This window comes from Acanthochromis polyacanthus, chromosome 12 (assembly GCF_021347895.1).
Source record: "Acanthochromis polyacanthus isolate Apoly-LR-REF ecotype Palm Island chromosome 12, KAUST_Apoly_ChrSc, whole genome shotgun sequence".
Classification (NCBI taxonomy): domain Eukaryota; kingdom Metazoa; phylum Chordata; class Actinopteri; family Pomacentridae; genus Acanthochromis; species Acanthochromis polyacanthus.
The window spans coordinates 30,720,194-30,737,910 of NC_067124.1; the positions used below are offsets into that span (position 1 = coordinate 30,720,194).

The 17,717-nt window shown below is 38.2% G+C and overlaps 2 protein-coding genes across 4 annotated transcripts in view; one reads left to right on the top strand and one right to left on the bottom strand.

Moving 5' to 3' along the window:
- Window positions 1-17,717, top strand: part of LOC110951233 (sodium bicarbonate cotransporter 3-like) — a 45,457-nt gene that overhangs the window by 21,829 nt on the left and 5,911 nt on the right. For both annotated transcript variants that reach the window (XM_051956916.1, XM_022194202.2), the window contains 8 exons: window positions 707-864; window positions 1,012-1,099; window positions 1,792-1,938; window positions 2,023-2,126; window positions 3,245-3,419; window positions 5,731-5,864; window positions 13,756-14,001; window positions 15,491-15,596. In XM_051956916.1, the coding sequence (XP_051812876.1) occupies window positions 707-864; window positions 1,012-1,099; window positions 1,792-1,938; window positions 2,023-2,126; window positions 3,245-3,419; window positions 5,731-5,864; window positions 13,756-14,001; window positions 15,491-15,596 (1,158 nt within the window). The remainder of the gene's footprint in view (window positions 1-706; window positions 865-1,011; window positions 1,100-1,791; window positions 1,939-2,022; window positions 2,127-3,244; window positions 3,420-5,730; window positions 5,865-13,755; window positions 14,002-15,490; window positions 15,597-17,717) is intronic.
- Window positions 7,360-17,712, bottom strand: LOC110951236 (uncharacterized). Of its 2 annotated transcripts, XM_051956920.1 has the most exons (10): window positions 17,032-17,712; window positions 15,467-15,538; window positions 12,966-13,190; window positions 12,018-12,068; window positions 11,750-11,878; window positions 11,075-11,354; window positions 9,818-9,906; window positions 9,277-9,327; window positions 7,799-7,927; window positions 7,360-7,710 (listed from the first exon to the last, which is right to left on the bottom strand). In XM_051956920.1, exons 3-10 carry the CDS (start codon window positions 13,123-13,125, stop codon window positions 7,427-7,429), a joined length of 1,173 nt encoding a protein of 390 aa, XP_051812880.1. In that variant the 5' UTR covers window positions 13,126-13,190; window positions 15,467-15,538; window positions 17,032-17,712; the 3' UTR covers window positions 7,360-7,426. The 2 variants fall into 2 exon arrangements, with proteins under 2 accessions (XP_051812880.1, XP_022049900.2); XM_022194208.2 differs by lacking the exons at window positions 15,467-15,538; window positions 17,032-17,712 and adding an exon at window positions 13,775-13,924.

A 17,717-nucleotide genomic window follows, 5' to 3' on the forward strand; every position in this document is an offset into this window, starting at 1 on the left:
CATTCACGTTCTCACACTATTTGTTTCAGCTGCTCTTTACTGGAGGGATTGTGCTGCTCTACCTTTCTCTTTGAAATTCCTCAAAGTACTCTGTTGGGTTCAAACCACACATACTGTCTGGGCTGTAGTTTTTAATTTCTGACATCTTTTCAGCCAGTCTTTTGGTATAATCACAGACATTCGTCATGCATTTATAAATGTCATCTCCCAACAACTTTGCAGACGCTCTTCACTGTCAGGACTGCGCATTCACTGTGTTGATCCTGGTCACACCAAACACGTTGGATTTCATCTGCGTCCAATAAATTTCTCATCTGACCAAAGAATGTGCTCCCAACATTCGTCAAGCTTCTTTTCATGTTCTCTGGTAAACTTTCCTCTGAACAGAAACAAGGTTGTTGTTTTTTTTTTTTTTTGTCTTCCGACCACAGAGGTTGATGTTATAAAGTGTCCTTCACACTGTCTGAACTGTCACAGAAACTCTGATTTCCATTATCAAGTCTGAAGCAGCAGCCAGTTGTTGAAGTGGTTCACCGTCCATGACGTTGTTTTAGGACGACGTCCACTGCTATGGCTCTTTTCTATACCTCCTGATTACTGCTTTGTAGTTGCTCACTGATCTTCCTGATAATAAGGTATCAGAGTGATGGGCAGAACAGAGAGACGATCAGGTTCTATAGTTCCCATGTGTTTGATGCCGTTTCAGGTGGATATGAACTTCATGAAGAAGATTCCTCCGGGTGCCGAGGCCTCCAACGTCCTGGTTGGTGAGGTGGATTTCTTGGAGCGTCCGATCATCGCCTTCATTCGTCTCGCCCCTGCAGTGCTGCTGACCGGCCTCACCGAGGTCCCTGTGCCCACCAGGTGAACCACACACTCACCTGTCGCTGCTGCCTCTGGATCAGAGAATCTTTGGATTTTTTATCTGATTTTACAGGAATAGTGAGAGGTAAGGGCCTGTAATGTGAGCGCAGCCTGAGTCACATGTGGACTGTGTGTTTGACCGTCCAGGTTTCTCTTTCTGCTGCTTGGTCCGTTTGGAAAAGGTCCCCAGTACCACGAGATCGGACGTTCTATCGCCACACTGATGACGGACGAGGTGAGATGACAGAATAATGATACCATCCTGTTCAGAAAATTGCACACTGATTTGTGAAGAGTGAATGACTCAAAATCTGCCTAAACTGACCTGAACTTTATCCAAAATCCTGTCCAAAACATCTGAAAATGTTTCACAGTGACTCAAAATTTGTCCAAAATGACTGAAATTGTTGAGAATGACTTAATTGCTTAGAATAAATCAAATTATCCAGAGTGATTAAAAATTTGCTCGGATAACAAAAAAAGATCTGGAATGATTCAAAATTTGTCCAGAATTATTTGAATTGTCAAGAATGACTAAAAAATTGTCCAGAATTATTCAAATATGACTTGAAATTTATCCAGAATGAGTCGAAACTTGTCCTAGACATCTCTACATTTGTCTTCATTATGGCTTAAAAATGTTTAGAAAGACTGAAAATTCGTCTGAAAATACTCAAAAAACATGTCCAGAATGACTCAAAATGTTTCCTAAATTATTTAAACGTCTTCCAAGTGACTAAAAAATTACCAGAACTACTCAAAATATGTCTAAAAATGACTTGAACTTGTTCAAAATCCCTGAAGAATTCTTCCTCACTGACCTGATCACCTCTTTGTAAAGTTGCAGGAAACCTTTAAAATCTTTTCATGTGATCCCTCCATTGTTTCTCTGTGGGTGATGATTTAAAATCTGCTGTTGTTGTGCAGATTTTCCATGACGTAGCCTACAAGGCGAAGGACAGGAACGACCTGTTGTCGGGGATCGATGAGTTCCTGGATCAGGTGACCGTGCTGCCTCCAGGTGAATGGGACCCCAGCATCCGAATCGAACCGCCCAAGAGCGTCCCGTCTCAGGTGAGAGCCCCCACATCAGGCGATTTAAATTGGTGTGACAGCTGAATAATAATAGTAATAGTAACAGAGGTGATGTATCTGCAGGAGAAAAGGAAGATGCCGTCCTTCCCCAATGGCTCCGCCTACGGCTCTGACTCGGTGAAGGAGGTGGAGCATCAGACAGGACCGGAGCTGCAGAGGACCGGCAGGTTGGTTTACTTTAGGGTTTATTCCGATAGATAGATGGATAGAAATTCTGTATTTACAATGAAGAAGCAATTATCACCTTATTATTATGAATGAATCAGTCAAGAGATACAATATCTGTGAAACATATTAACATAAAGAAAAGAAGAAAGTTCCAGAAAATAAAATAAAACATTGTCTGTTGCTGTTATGAGGCCGAGCCAGAAAAACCACCAAGTTAATGTGTTGAGGACCCCTCACTCTGAATATCTCCGCACAGAGTTCCCATTCATCCTCATGCAAAACTTAATACATGATCAGCAAATAATGCAAATTCCTTGTACACGTTTCTAGCTCATCAGAGCCAGTGGAAAAGAATGAAGCTTTAGGTTTTGGTGGTAATCAAGAAGATCAATTCAAACAAGAATGTGAAGCTTTGGTACAAGCAGAAATATGATAAACTCAGAAGATTTTATATTTTAATTTGAGTGACTCAGCCTACATGATGGTATTACAGTTTTCATTTCATTAATTATTTAAGTTAATACAAATTCAACTTATGTGATGAAGTATTCCAAGAGTTGAAAAGTTTTGTTAAGAGAGATTGTGCTACAGCCAGAGGTCAGCATACCAGAATATGTCTTCATTATCTGGCTTTACTAAACTGAACTTATCGATATCACTACCAGATTATTAGGGCACAAGAAAATCTCACTTTAAATACAACTGTCCATTCTAGTAAGTGTGTTGAGTAAAAAGAATAAATATATATAATTAAAATATGAAGAAAGTATGGAAAGTAATACAAATACATGACATACAAATAGAATGAATAGGAAAATGACCAAAAAAGGTTAAAAGAAGCAAAATGAACACAAATAGATGCAAAAGTGATGCAAACAGAAACAACGCACACACAAAATTGCTCGAAGCAGCCACGAAAACACACAAAAAGACACAAATTAATCACAAAAAGACAAAACCAATCAGCTGCAAACTGGAACCGCTGTAAAGTAGATGATCTGACGAGTTTTTCTTTCTGAACGGAGTCGCTTCTTTCTGGTTTCCATCAGAAAACAGAGAGGACTCTAAAGATGAGATGTTTTTCAGAGAGAGACTGAATCCCTCCCGTGTCCGGCAGGATTTTTGGCGGTTTGGTGAATGACGTTCGGAGAAAAGCTCCGTTCCTGTGGAGCGACATCAGAGACGCCCTCAGCCTGCAGTGCTTGGCCTCCATCCTCTTCCTGTACTGCGCCTGCATGTCGCCCGTCGTCACGTTCGGAGGGCTGCTGGGAGAAGCCACCAAAGGAAACATAGTAAGATCCCACTTTGTACGAACCACTGGACCCACAGCGACGTAAAAGAAATGAAAATATTCTGAATGACAGGTAGCAGTAGGGCCAGATGAGATGTTTAAACAAAAAGTAAGAACGTATACGGTCCTTCAAATGTTCAAACTCATTTAACATATTAGTATATTCGTGATAAAGTTAAGGTAAGACATTACAAAAAGATATTTTCAGACGTTTTCCTTCCACAGCTTGTCTTCATTCAGACTAGTGTAAAGAAATCATCCAAAATACACATGGACATTTAAAGAGATACACACGTGGACAAAATTGTTGGTACCCCTCAGTTAAAGAAGGAAAAACCCACAATTCTCACTGAAATCACTTGAAACTCACAAAAGTAACAATAAATAAAAATTTATTGAAAATTAAATAATCAAAAACAGCCATTACTTTTGAATTGTTGATTAACATAATTATTTAAAAAAACAAACTAATGAAGCAGGCCTGGACAAAAATGATGGTACCTCTATAAAAGATTGAAAACTATTTGACCAGAGTGACATGATTAACTCAGGTGTGTCATTTAATTGACATCACAGGTGTTTCCAAACTCATAATCAGTCAGTCTGCCTATTTAAAGGGAGACAAGTAGTCACCCTGCTGTTTGGTGAAAAGGTGTGTACCACACTGAACATGGACAACAGAAAGCGAAGGAGAGAATTGTCCCAGGACATCCGAAAAAAAATTATAGACAAACATCTTAAAGGTAAAGGCTATAAGACCATCTCTAAACAGCTTGAAGGTCCTGTGACAACAGTGGCTCATATTATTCAGAAGTTCAAGACCCACGGGACAGTAGCCACCTCCCTGGACGTGGCCGCAAGAGGAAAATTGATGACAAATTGAAGAGACGGATCGTTGGAATTGTATCCAAAGAGCCCAGAGCAACCTCCAAAGAAATTAAAGGTGAACTCCAAGGCCAAGGTACATCAGTGTCAGATCGCACCATTCGTCGTTGTTTGAGCCAAAGTGGACTTCATGGGAGACGACCAAGGAGGACACCACTGCTGAAAAAAACTCATAAAAAAGCGAGACTGGAATTTGCAAAAATGCATGTTGACAAGCCACAAAGCTTCTGGGAGAATGTCCTTTGGACAGATGAGACCAAACTGGAGCTTTTTGGTAAGGCACATCAACTCTATGTTCATAGACTCAAAAACCAAGCATCCGAAGAAAAGAACACTGTCCCTACGGTGAAACATGGAGGAGGCTCAGTAATGTTTTGGGGCTGCTTTGCTGCATCTGGCACAGGGTGTCTTGAAAGTGTGCAAGGTACGATGAAATCTGAAGACTATCAAGGCATTCTGGAGAGAAATGTGCTGCCTAGTGTCAGAAAGCTTGGTCTCAGTCGCAGGTCATGGGTCTTCCAACAGGACAACGATCCAAAACACACAGCCAAAAACACCCAAGAATGGCTGAGAGAAAAGCATTGGACTATTCTAAAGTGGCCTTCTATGAGCCCAGATCTGAATCCCATTGAACATATGTGAAAGGAGCTGAAACATGCCATTTGGAGAAGACACCCATCAAACCTGAGACAACTGGAGGTGTTTGCTCATGAGGAGTGGGCCAAAATACCTGTTGACAGCTGCAGAACGCTCATTGACAAATACAGAAATCGTTTAATTGCAGTGATTGCCTCAAAAGGTTGTGCAACAAAATATTAAGTTATGGGTACCATCATTTTTGTCCAGGCCTGTTTCATTAGTTTGTTTTTTTAAATAATTATGTTAATCAACAATTAAAAAGTGATGGCTGATTTTGATTATTTAATTTTCAATAAATTTTTATTTATTGTTACTTTTGTGAGTTTCAAGTGATTTCAGTGAGAATTGTGGGTTTTTCCTTCTTTAACTGAGGGGTACCAACAATTTTGTCCACGTGTGTAATACCTTGTTTCCATATTTACACATATTTCATAAAACTTGTAATACCAAAAAAATTGTTTCCTTAGTGTCGGGAAAAAGCTGAGGAAGCTTCGTTCTTACATCCGTTAGTTAAAATTGTGGTTTCCAATAAAAATATGGACAATTTTGTGCGTTTTTCCTCCCAGTCTGACAAGAAATCTCTACGGAAGCAGCTCTTTTTTCTTTGAGAAATTTGAAATGTCTGGATGTAGACAGTAGTGTGTCTGTGTGTGCGCTTTCATTTACATATTCATACATATATATATATATATATATATATAGTTATATTTCATTCATATTTGTGGAGACTTTTCTGGCATTTTATTCATTACTCACTGATTTGTGGCCTGTTCCTCCCTCTCTGGTAGAGTGCCATAGAGTCTCTGTTCGGGGCGTCTCTGACGGGCGTGGCCTACTCCTTGTTTGCTGGTCAGCCTCTCACCATCCTCGGCAGCACCGGTCCGGTTCTGGTGTTTGAGAAGATCCTCTTCAAGTTCTGCAGGTGAGTCGGCAGGACGACACTCACAGAAATTCCTGAAGCTGCTGAAGAGACGGACACATGCAACACGACCACAAAGACACACAAAATGACTGAAAACGGGTAAGATTCAGAAGTCAGCAACAAAGACACGCAAACAGAACAGAAAGAGAATCAAAGAGACAGAAGCTGTAAGCTGCAAACTAGGATCATTGCAAAGTTGATAATCTGACAATATCTGATTTTATAGTTTCTGACTGATGAACAATATCATTTTGGTGATTAAAAAAAATAAAACCTCCCATTCAAACCTGAGCTTCTGAAAAGGTACAGTCAAAAAGAAAGTTTTGAAAGAAGTTTAAAACAATCTACTGTTAGTTTGCAGATTTCCTGTTTTATTAAATTACAGATAACTAGTAACTAAATGACAAGATAAAAGGATTTTACACGTTCATTGTAAAAAAAAAAAAATCTAAACGATAAAGGTCAAAAATTTTAACAATTTTCGCATCTAAAGTCTGTAGTTTTTTGAATGGTGATTCGTCCTATTGCAATTTGACAGCAAAAAAATAGAAATAAAAATCTTTATTATATTTCTTGGTTCCCTTGCTGCAGGTTTTATCAAAGTATTTTTGTTTTGTTGTACAGGATTGTTTTGTTGTTTTACACTGTACCACTTTTCTCTTTTCGTCTTTTAACGGCTGAATTTGTTTACTTTTAGTCAATTTTTTTGCCATTCACAGCAGCTAAGTGATCTGTTATTGGTTCCTGTTTTTCAACTACTTGAGTTTTTTCAGTAGAATTAAGAAGGCTTATTTCTGTTTATTTACTTTCTGCCCTGGTTTCTCCAGCTGAGTGTCTGGTAAAGTTAAAACTTAACTTATCAGTTACTATGGGAAATATGTAATCCCATCTACAGTGTTGTTTCAGGATAGGTGGCTCCCCCTGCCGGCCAAACCGCAAATTAAAACTAGATTCTCTGTCATTAACCAGTGGCGTCATAACTGACCCTGAATACGACATAGATATGTTTTATAAACGTAGTTAAGTAAGAGCTAAAGCCAATTGGGTCACGTCGTGATTTGTGGGATTTCGGATCAGCCGTGTAATTGGTTTAGATTGTGCATTTGAGCTTTCAGAGGTGCAGGAGCTCCTATTGTTTTGTTTGTCTGAGGATTAAATAAGGCTTTTTGTGATGTTGTAACACTTATATAAAATCCTTAATTTTCTAACCTGCTCCATTTTCCCAACAGGTTATATCACACAGCTTTTTAAATTTCACATTTTACCAGGAAAAGCTCATCAGACACACCGTAGGTATGTCTGTAATAATGGTCTGAGAGCAGCGGTAAAAACATCACAACACTCCGATTCTGCTGTTATTTAACTGCTGGGTTGTTTTTGGAGCTGAAACTTTTGGCAATTTAAGTTAAAAAAAAAAAAAAAGTCAAAGATTCACTTCTTGCAGCTTCTTTGCGGCCGTGATAAACCCACAATAATTCAAAGACTCAGAACCAGCTGATGTTTCAGTTTTTATTCATTTTTATCAGCCAGATTTTGGTCTTGGTGCAGACAGAGCTTCATCCTCACATGGGGAAGATCAGGAAGCCGCTGAAGGTGCTGTGGTGGTTGCTGTTGTCCCAGATCTGAGTGTTGTGCCACAGCTTCATTGACAGTCTGTCTCCTGCCTGTAGCTGCAGGGCGGCGCCGTTGGACGCCGTGTCGCTGCCCGAACCGGACGGCTGCTCGTGGGTGATCAGCTGGATCTCTGCATCGTTTTTGTAGAGAACGGCGCTCATGGTGAAGTCGGTGGGGGCGTTGGCGGTGAAACGGATGTAGTAGACTCCATTAACAGGGGCTGTGAACACACCTGGGGGAGGAGAGGTTAAAACAGTTGGAGTTTTACACAAGTGGAAACGTAGAAACGAGTACATGGCAGCAGGGTTTAAGTTTCAGACCTGTCTCAGAGTTGTACGCCTGCCCGATGTTGGTCAGAACGTCTTTGTAAATGAGGTTTGTGTTTCCATTTGTTGTCTTCTGGAGGCCGTCTCCTCCAAGAGAAGTTGCAAACGCCACCTTCGGTTCATCTGAGGGAAAACCATGACAACAGTCTGAAAGTGTGTCTGGAGATAACATTGTGTTTTTTTAGTGCATGTGTTTGGGCTCTTTATCTTAGGGTTACTATCCATACATTATAATACAAAGTGTAAAAATGTAGCCTCAGTTGTATTTATTCCAGTTTTGTGAGAATGTGGATGACATCCACAGGAGAGCGCTGCTACGCAGCAGTTAAAACTCAGCTACCAGCAGCAGAAAAGGCTTGTTTCCTGCCCTCCATTAGTGTTTTGGTGCTTTTTAATCCCAACAGCATCTCATTACAGTAGACTCTCAGAGAGGATTACAGACATGTTCGTATTACAGTTTAGAAAAAGGTGCACAGAGGCAGACCTGCACCCAGATGTGCTGCCACAGTAGACCACAGAGAAGTAAATAAAATATATAGAAAGAAAAAGTCATTAGTGAAATGAGGTAAATAGATAAAAAAATATATACAAAATAACAGATAAATGCATAAAAATGTAAATGATCAAATATATAATGAATGAACAAGAAAGAAATATCTTGAATAAAATAAATAAATGAACATAATATAAAAAGTGAATGTAGAAATAAATTACTTAGGAAAATAAATAAAACCAATATGATATAAAAAAATATAGAAAATAAATACTTATGATAAATCCTAAATATAAACAACATTTAAAATAAATAATATGAAAAATTGAAATAATATAGTACAATAAAGTACTAATACTTAAATAAAAACAAATCAATGTATAATAAGTGAAGAATGTTTAAAATAAATACAAAGAAAAATGAAAAGAAAAGGGACATCTGTAAGTAATTTAAAGTGGATACCGATAAAATACAAAGAATATAGGAAAAATATAAAATACATTTGCAGAAATAAAAATATCTTAAATAAATGCAAAAATATCCTAAATCAATAAATGACAAAGGAAGGTGTAAATTAGTAGAGAAAATAACATATAAACCTGATTAAGTACAGATAAAAGCAATATATATATTAAGGAAAAAATAACAAATAAATTGAAATGAGACTAAATGGAATTTCATCTAAATATAAATGATGTGTAAAATGATATTAAAATTAAATGATTATGATAATGGATAACTGATGAAAATTTGAAAAATGTAGATTAATAAATAAAAATAGATAAATTTTTTAAGCAATTTAATGAACAAATAAATAAATATTGGAAAAATACAAAATCTCATTTAAAAAAAAAAAATCAAAATTAAGACCTTTATCCAGACTAAGACATATAGTTATAGATACATTATCTCTCTATCTTCTTGCTGTTAAAGTTTTTATAGCTTTTAAGATTTTGTTGAAACTTATTTAAGAACCAACCTCTGATCGCCTTCAGCTCCTTCTCTGTGGCCTCCAGTCTTGCCTTGACACCTGAATGCACAGATAAATATATTATCTTTACTCAGTCAAGTCATGTTACTGACATCCAGATCTGTGTTGCAACAGAGACCAGAGTTCAGCCGACAGACAGAACAAACAAACACGAACCGGTAAGGTGGTGGTCAAGATGACATGGACCGAATCACTTATGTAATGAGGTCTGTTTGATGCAACTGAAGAAGTCTACACCCAACGTATTCAGAGGAAAAAGGGTCTAGCACAGTAAATACATGCATTCAGATGGATTTCTATTGTACTCAGACCCAACAATTTAAAGAGACTGAAATTGACCAGTTAAAAAATGAGAAACACACAGTTTATACACTATATGTAGGTTCCAGAAACGGCAAAGAGCTGAAATATAAAGAAAAGTAAAAATGAAATTGTGTGAAATACAGGCTCCATTGCTCACAAAAATATGCAGCGAATGGGGAAAAGCATAGGAAAGAAGCAATGTGGAGCAAAACCTGTTAAATCTTACCAGAGTTTTCAGTCTGAAGCTGCACCAGAGACTCCTGAAGGTCCTTCAGCTGGTCTTCAACACTTAAGTCTTTCAGCGGTTCATCTACCCTTTATCACCAACAAACAAAAGTGTAAAAATTAATGTAAATCTGATGGATGCTGTTGCTGAAACTGGTGAATGATCTGCTGTTAAATATTTAAAAGATACAAAAGTCAAAATCATTCCTGAGGATGTAATTATCCAGCTGGAATAAACCTCCATGCAATGAGACAAAAAGGCTGCTGCAAAACCTGCCTGAGAATCTTCGTGTTTTTAGGTTTTGGTCGGTTATTTTTTATTCATTGATAGCTGTTTGTATATTTGCGACTGCATTCCCAACTGGAGCTGCTAATGGCTAATTCAACCACTTATACTGATTCCATTTCTAAAAATGTGAACAAACGCAGGCTTAAAATTCTTAAGCTGTAACCTGCATTACCACAGCACATTTGATGAGCTTTTGCAGGGTCAAGTTTTAATTTTGGATTTTTTCTGCCAACATATATATTGTAAAATCAACCTGTATGTCTTCATTTTTATATATCAGATCAGCGAGAACCTTTACAACTTAATTTCTTACAAGATAAGTCGTGGATCAAGCATGGATTCCTCTTTGGATGGAATTCAAGTCATTAAAGAATAAACTCAGTATGCAGGTAAACAAGAGGTCATAATGGCTTCATTATTACTGAGCTGAGAGTAAATGTTTACCAAAGATTAAACTGGAGAAGGTTGTAATTATTGTTTCTTCTCAGTTGGTGTCAGCTGTGTTTAATCCTGTCTGGAGTCTCTAAAAGCAAAAACAGCTGATCGAGCTCATGTTTTCTACTTTTGAACTTATTCAGCAAAGGTGTTTGTATCTCCCAGGAAGCTCACTAATGCTTTGTAGAAGTCAAAAACCAATACCTCTAATTCTGTAATTTCTAATAACTGTTTCTGATGGGATAGTTCAAAAATACGTCATGTAAACCCGGTTACTGTTTATGTCCTCTTCAGCTACTGCGTTTCTGAACCGGAGTACCTCAAAGCTCTGTCCTCAGTCCTCTTCTGTTTTGTCCCAACCCTCTACTATTAAAACAGGAAACCTCCAATTTTTTTCTCTGCTGATGACACAAAACTTTATAAACAGTTTTAATCTTATTTTACTAAAGTCGTGCTGCCCTGTTTTTTAGCCTCATATAAATGAAGCTGTCATATTGTTATTTGTAGCTGTAGGACTATTTGCAGTGTCCTTACATGGGGAAGAGCAGGAAGCCGCTGAAGGTGCTGTGGTGGTTGCTGTTGTCCCAGATCTGAGTGTTGTGCCACAGCACCATCTTCAGCTTGTCACCCTTCTCTAGCAGGAAGGCGCCACCGTTGGACGCCGTGTCGCTGCCGGCGCCGGACGGCTGCTCGTGGGCAATCAGCTGGATCTCTGCGTCATTTTTGTAGAGAACGGCACTCATGGTGAAGTCGGTGGGGGCGTTGGCAGTGAAGCGGATGTAGTAGACTCCACGAATCGGTGCTGTGAATTCACCTGAAGGGCAAGCAAAGGGGAGGGTTGACTTAAAACTGAAGGTGGAAAACGGTGTTAGGTGTCCTGAAGGGGAAAACAAGGACCTTTATCCCGTTCTTGAACCACTAAGACCAAGAAAATTCCAGTGGTGCGTGACGGGTTTTCATACTTGACTCAGTCAGCCTTTTGTAAGTTTTACTTACACCTTAAAACATGAGTGGAAGTCAATGGAAAGAAGTCAAAATATCACAAAAGACCGTCAGATGGATGTGGAATGATGAAGAAAACTGTAAATTTTCCACCATGTTACCATCTCTAGAAGTAGCTCCACCCGCTGTTTATCTCCTTTCACCCATTAATTCCTATTTCTTTGGCCAAATTTCCATAAACTTGTCCTCGCTCTGGGTAACTCTCACCCGTCTCTTTGTTGTAAGCTCCACCCACGTTGGTCAGGACGTCCTTGTAGAGGAGATCTTTGTTTCCGTTTGTTGTCTTCACGAGGCCGTTTCCTCCCAGCGAGGCAGCGAATGCAACTTTAGGTGTATCTGAGCAAGAAAGAAAACAGTCCTCCACTCACCGCTCTCTTTTTCAGCCTTTTATTTAAAGATTTAAAAATGTTTGATCACTGTGTTTCTTTCCATCAAATCCTGAATTTCTACATGCTAAATATGGGAGATTTCTCACCTCTGACTCTCTTGAGCTGCCTCTCAGCCACCTCCAAACGCTCATTCATCGCTGTTAGAAGAGACCATCAGCATTAAAAACAAACTGTAGCTGTTCCCAATAGTCAGTTAACTTCTGCTGGTCAAGACAAGAGGAAAAATGTAATTTTAAAAGTCAAAGAATGAATTACCATTGATTAAATACTTCATGTTTATGTAGATGTGATTTATAGTTTTGGCCTGTTTTTTCTTCCACTTTACATTATAACTAAAGTCTTTTTTCTTGTGATTTTGCTAGATATCTGTAATCGTTCAGCTTTTAACATTTTTTTTAAATTTACTGTTATTGTACAGGTTTTTCCTGTTTTATTAAATTCCAGATTTTTTTTCTCTGATTTTGCTCATTAATCTACATTTTAATTGTAAAGAAATAGAAAAAGAAACGAGTCTAAATGTCGTCATCATTCGGATGTATAGACGATGTTAAACCATAAAATTAAAATATCTATATTTTACAGATATTTGCTGGTATTTTACTGATTTCCTCTATTTTATTAAATAACAGATATCTAATAAAACTTCAAAAATGTTAATTTGTGTTTAAAAAAAACAGGACAAAATTGGAAATGTCTACATCAAAAACTGATTTATTTTTTTACAAATAGTAACTTTTTCTTTTACAATGTGTGCCTCTAAAATTACAGTTTTATTGTATTTAAATCAGCTAAAAAAATATTAGAATTTTGCTGATATTTTTTGTTGTCTGCACAGTTTCTTTGTGGCACCCTGCCACATTTTTTGTTCACATGATTTCTTTTTATTTACGGTTAACATTCAGTTGTCCCACTGATAGATAAACTGTCTCAGTGTAGTTTGGGTGAACTGAGCCTTTAAAGAAGCTCTCCTGCTGATTCTTAATGAACTTAAAGCTAATGGTGCCTGTTGGCTCTTGTTGGAGCATAAGCCTCACCTCGCCTCTCAGCCTTCAGCTCCTCCAGGGCGGTCTGTGCTTTCTTCAGCTCTGCCTGGGCGTCGAAGGGCGCAGCCGAGCCGAGCCGAGCCAGGCAGGCCAGAGCCACCAGCAGCAGAACCGGGAGACACCGAGACATCTCGTCCGTTGATGAGAGCATCGAGGAGGCTGCTGCTTTTTGTAGACAGTTTCTCCTGAGTCAGTGTTTACTGTGCATCCAGGTCACTGATAACACAGATAAGGGAACTTCTGCTGCTTAAATATTTAAATGCAAATAAAAAACCTGGGCTTGAGGTACAGCTCAGTGCTGGCACATCAGCAAACACAATTTAAAAAAATCGACAAAAAACTGAAATAATCTTGCAGCAAAGGAAAATATATGTATCATTATTTGTAAAGATACAGATGCAACTTTTAAATTAATACCTTTTTTCTGTTATTTTACTAGATATTATCTCTAACTTAAAACAGAAAATCTACAAAATAGCTGTTTAAAATTATTCATTATTATTTTAGTCCTTAATGTACTTTTTTTTATTCAAATAAGATCTAAAAAACTATATTTTTGCAGAATTAAATCCAATAAACACTAGCATTTTAGTATTTTGAGTTCACAGCTCCTCTTGTTTTACTTCTGACTGATGGGTTTTGTATCGGGGACTGAAATGGATTCATTTGGTTTTGTAAAGCACAGCTTAGTTCCCACATGACAATAATCTTTGTGAGTTTGTGTGAAGCCAAAGTGAACCCAATGTTTGACCCTAACCTGGCCTCTCTCCTTGTTCTGCAGTGACTACGGTCTGTCCTACCTGTCCCTGAGGACCAGCATCGGCCTGTGGACGGCCTTCCTCTGCCTGCTGCTGGTCGCCACCGACGCCAGCTCTCTGGTCTGTTACATCACCCGCTTCACTGAGGAGGCCTTCGCTGCCCTCATCTGCATCATCTTCATCTACGAGGCTCTGGAGAAGCTGGCACACCTCGGGGAGCTCTACCCCATCAACATGCACAACAGCCTGGACAATCTCACCTTCTACACGTAAGGAAACGGCTGCAAACATCCGGGAAACGGATGGTAGCCTGTTTCATGGACTCTAGAAAGTATAATTAAACACAAAACTGGGTCAGTCCAGGTCACTTCAGACAGAATTCAGGAAATATGTTGTTCCACCTTCTCAGATTCTGCTCAGAGTTTACTTATTTGTTATGTGAGACCCAAAACTAAAATATGAGAATTTTATTTGCTTTCAGACCTGAGAATTTTTGTATTTTCATCCACAAAAGAACTTCACTTAAACTCATCCTGTATCATTATAAACCAACAAGGAGCAAGTAAATGTTGATTATAAACCCAGTCAACTGCCACACTATCCACAATGTTAAAATGAAACTAAACAAAGAGCGCACTCACTTACTTGTAAAATACACAAACACTGAAGATGAGTGACAGAAAACACCCCACATACATGTATATAACAGGAGCAATCTTAACAAGCACTCTCTTCTGAACCTTCCATTAGTGAGAGGCAGCAGAGCGTGGTGGCCTCTGATTGGATAATGTCACAATATCTCCTAATATCTCCAGAAATGTAACTCCCACAGTAATTCAATGGTGAGGACAGAGACAGAATAGTTTCCAGCAGATGCAAATGACTGAATGCCTCCAGCAGAGGACATTTTTTAAAACAATTTTCCCTTGAAAATGGATAGGACAGCAAAAGTTTCCATCTGTGTCCAACAGAAAGGTCCTTTAAGTGTTTTGTGCCCACATATCCTACAAGAAATACAGTCTTTGGTTGACATTTTATCAACTGGAAAACATTGCAAAATTTTCAGTCAAGAATGGTATTGTGATCCCAGAAGGCCCCTGTATGTGTTTAGCTGTGGGTGTATCCATTGTTCCTGCAAAAAATACAGCCTGTAGTTGACATTTCACCAACTCTAATGCCTCTAACATCAGTAGAATTTGATGTGTGACAAGTTTTGCAAGACAAAGTTCCAGTTTTTCTTATTTTGAAATGCCCAAACTGTGGGAGTTACATTTCTGGAGACGTAGAACCCTTAAAATAACTTTCCAGGTAACATGTATTTTGAAAGAATAGAAAAATAGGCATTTCTGAAAACATGAAATTCTCAAAATTCAGCCAAAATATTTGACAGTTTTGGTTGCCAAATAACACATAAGCGAAGTCTGAACAAAATCGGAGATGATGCAGCAACACAGAAGTGATAAAACTGTAAGCTTATAAATTTGTATGTGGAATTATAGTTGTACAATTAGTTGTAAAGTTCAAATAACACACTTACAAAATACTTCTTGTATATCAGAATAAAGGCATTATATGAATTTCTAACAGGTTCTTATATTGATCAGGGCCTGGGTCTTGTGGCTGATATTTCTTTTCACATAAACTCAAGTCAGAGTCCATAGAAAAATAGGTTCAATAAAAGCATACAATTGAAGCAGAATTGTCAGTTGGTGTCTCTGCTGTCAGTCGACTCACCTGTTGTTGCTTGTTGCGTTTCAGGTGTCAGTGTTCTTCACCTGCCAATGCCTCGGCTGAAGTCCAAAAGATCTGGAGCAGCAGAAACTTGACGTCGGAAAGCATCGAGTGGGAGCAGCTGGGTGTACAGGTACAGCATGGAGGGAATTTCTGCAGATGTGTTAGATTTTATTCCTTCATCATGATGTTTTATCGCTGCTGTCTGAGTCTCCTTGTCTAATGTTTTCTGCTATAGTGGAAGCGCCTCATAAAGCCGCGGGTTATTTAGTTATCTGGAATAAATATGGAATAGCAAAAAAAAAAAAAATCCTCAGATTTTTTTCTGTTTTCCTGGCAAAAAACAAAAAACAAAGCCTCATTAATAAACCTTTATCAAGGTGTTTTTCTGGCTTTATTTTTTCTGGCTAATGAGGTCCAGTAAAATGGGAAAAAAGCTGAGCATAAGCTCTTTAGTTAGAACTGAAAGTACAATGCATAAAAATAAAGTCTCAGTAATTTCTGCTTGCTGAGAGAACTTTTTATCTGCTCAGAAAGTCAGATGGATCAGCTCAGGTAAAGTTCCAGCTTTTAGCTATTTGAACCATATCAGAATCCTCATATGAGTCCATTTTAACAAACTCCGAGTCATTTGTCATCATTTTTGTTTCATTTTCAGCAGTTTTTGACTAATTTTGGACAGATTTTGTATTAAATTGGACCAGGTTTTAGTTGTTCCGGACAAACTTTCGGTCATCCTAAACAGGTTTTTAGCCATTTTATGCAGGTTTCATGTAATTTTGGGCAAGAACAGAATAGTTTACAGCAGATCCAGATGATCGAATAGCTCCAGCAGAGACCAATTTTTATCTATCGACCCTTGAAAATCAAAAAGGGCGGATTTTTTTAAACTAGGGTGGTATTGTGGCTCCATAAAGTTCCTCCAAGTATGTCTATATGGATGTATTCCACTAAAAATACATTATTTGGTCGACATTTCACCAGGTTTTCTACTTTGACATGTCAAAATGCCAATATGAGGAGTCCATTTAGGATGCGTACGTCTTTCTTTGCTGGGGAAATGTATATTACAGAAAAACATTCTATAATGCGTTTCCTCAAAAACATCCCCAGATTGTCTTCAGGAAGAATGTTTTACATTTGTTACAGTAATCTATCACATGACAAGAGCATTTTATGAAAATCACCTGAGGCCTTGATAACATCTGAACAACATTTTTTAAATGTTAGTTTGACAACCATTCTCCTTTGTTATCATAGAACATAATCTGTATTCCTGACAACGTCCTGTAAACATTGCAGCTCAAATGATAAATATCCATAAAACAGTCACTGAGCATTAGATTAAACTTTACAGCCTTGTTAGAGATTGTAGGTGCCGATGTTGTTGAAACGTTGCCTGCTAGCTGGGTTCCCACATTAAAGATTATGAATGTTGACCATCTGATTTGTCATTGATGTTCTCCTGAAAACCCATTAGTCAGTAACCTCATCTTCACTTTATCACATGTACAACAAACTTGAATCAGAACCCAGTGACAAAAAACCTGAGTGATGTCATACAATACCTGTGTGGAAGGAGACATGTAGAGAACACATCGAGCACAGATCAGGATCCAGAGTTCAGACTGAAGTTTAACCCTCCGAATCAGACACCAGCAGGTAAAGACAAACAGAGAGGGAGCATCTTTACCAGAAAATCCAAGTTTTAACAGAGAAGATGCAAAAAAAGCACCCCAAAACATGCTTTAATTTACGACTCATTTCAGCAGAACTCTGTTTTTAATCAATCCAAACTGCATTGATTTCTTTGAGAACCACCGTGATCTTCGATGTGCTTGCAAAACTCCACATCGAGTTTTTATGAGGTCCAGAATCTGCTTCGAGTTCGTTGAAAAAATGTGAACTTTTGCGGTGGATTACGGAGATGTCGGACTGTGAACGCCAGAAAGTGAATCAGCACTTATTTCCCACGATGTATTATTGATCCTGTTTTAGTGGCAGAAATGCTTCATAAACGTTCCATAAAACTGTGCAATAAAAACTGATAGTTTCTCATTAGCTTCTCTCTCTGTGGCTGCAGTGAAGTTTCCATCCATAATAAAATGCATTTTACCGTCTACACATTATATGGATTTATGGACATGAAGCAAAAATGTGGTAAAACGAGCTGCTTCAAATCCAAATGCTTAAAAATAAATCGTTTTCTTTCCAGGCATGACGTGACACTGAGTGAATCTGCTAAGCACTGAAG

Excerpts from the sequence above, each read along its gene's own strand:
- LOC110951236 (XM_051956920.1), bottom strand. The coding sequence starts at position 13,125 with ATGCTCTCATCAACGGACGAGATGTCTCGGTGTCTCCCGGTTCTGCTG. Across the intron at positions 11,355-11,749 it reads AGCTTACAACAAAGAGACGG|GTGAATTCACAGCACCGATT; the intron begins GTGAGAGTTACC and ends CTTGCCCTTCAG. Across the intron at positions 9,907-11,074 it reads GGCTTCCTGCTCTTCCCCAT|GGTAGATGAACCGCTGAAAG; the intron begins GTAAGGACACTG and ends TTGGTGATAAAG.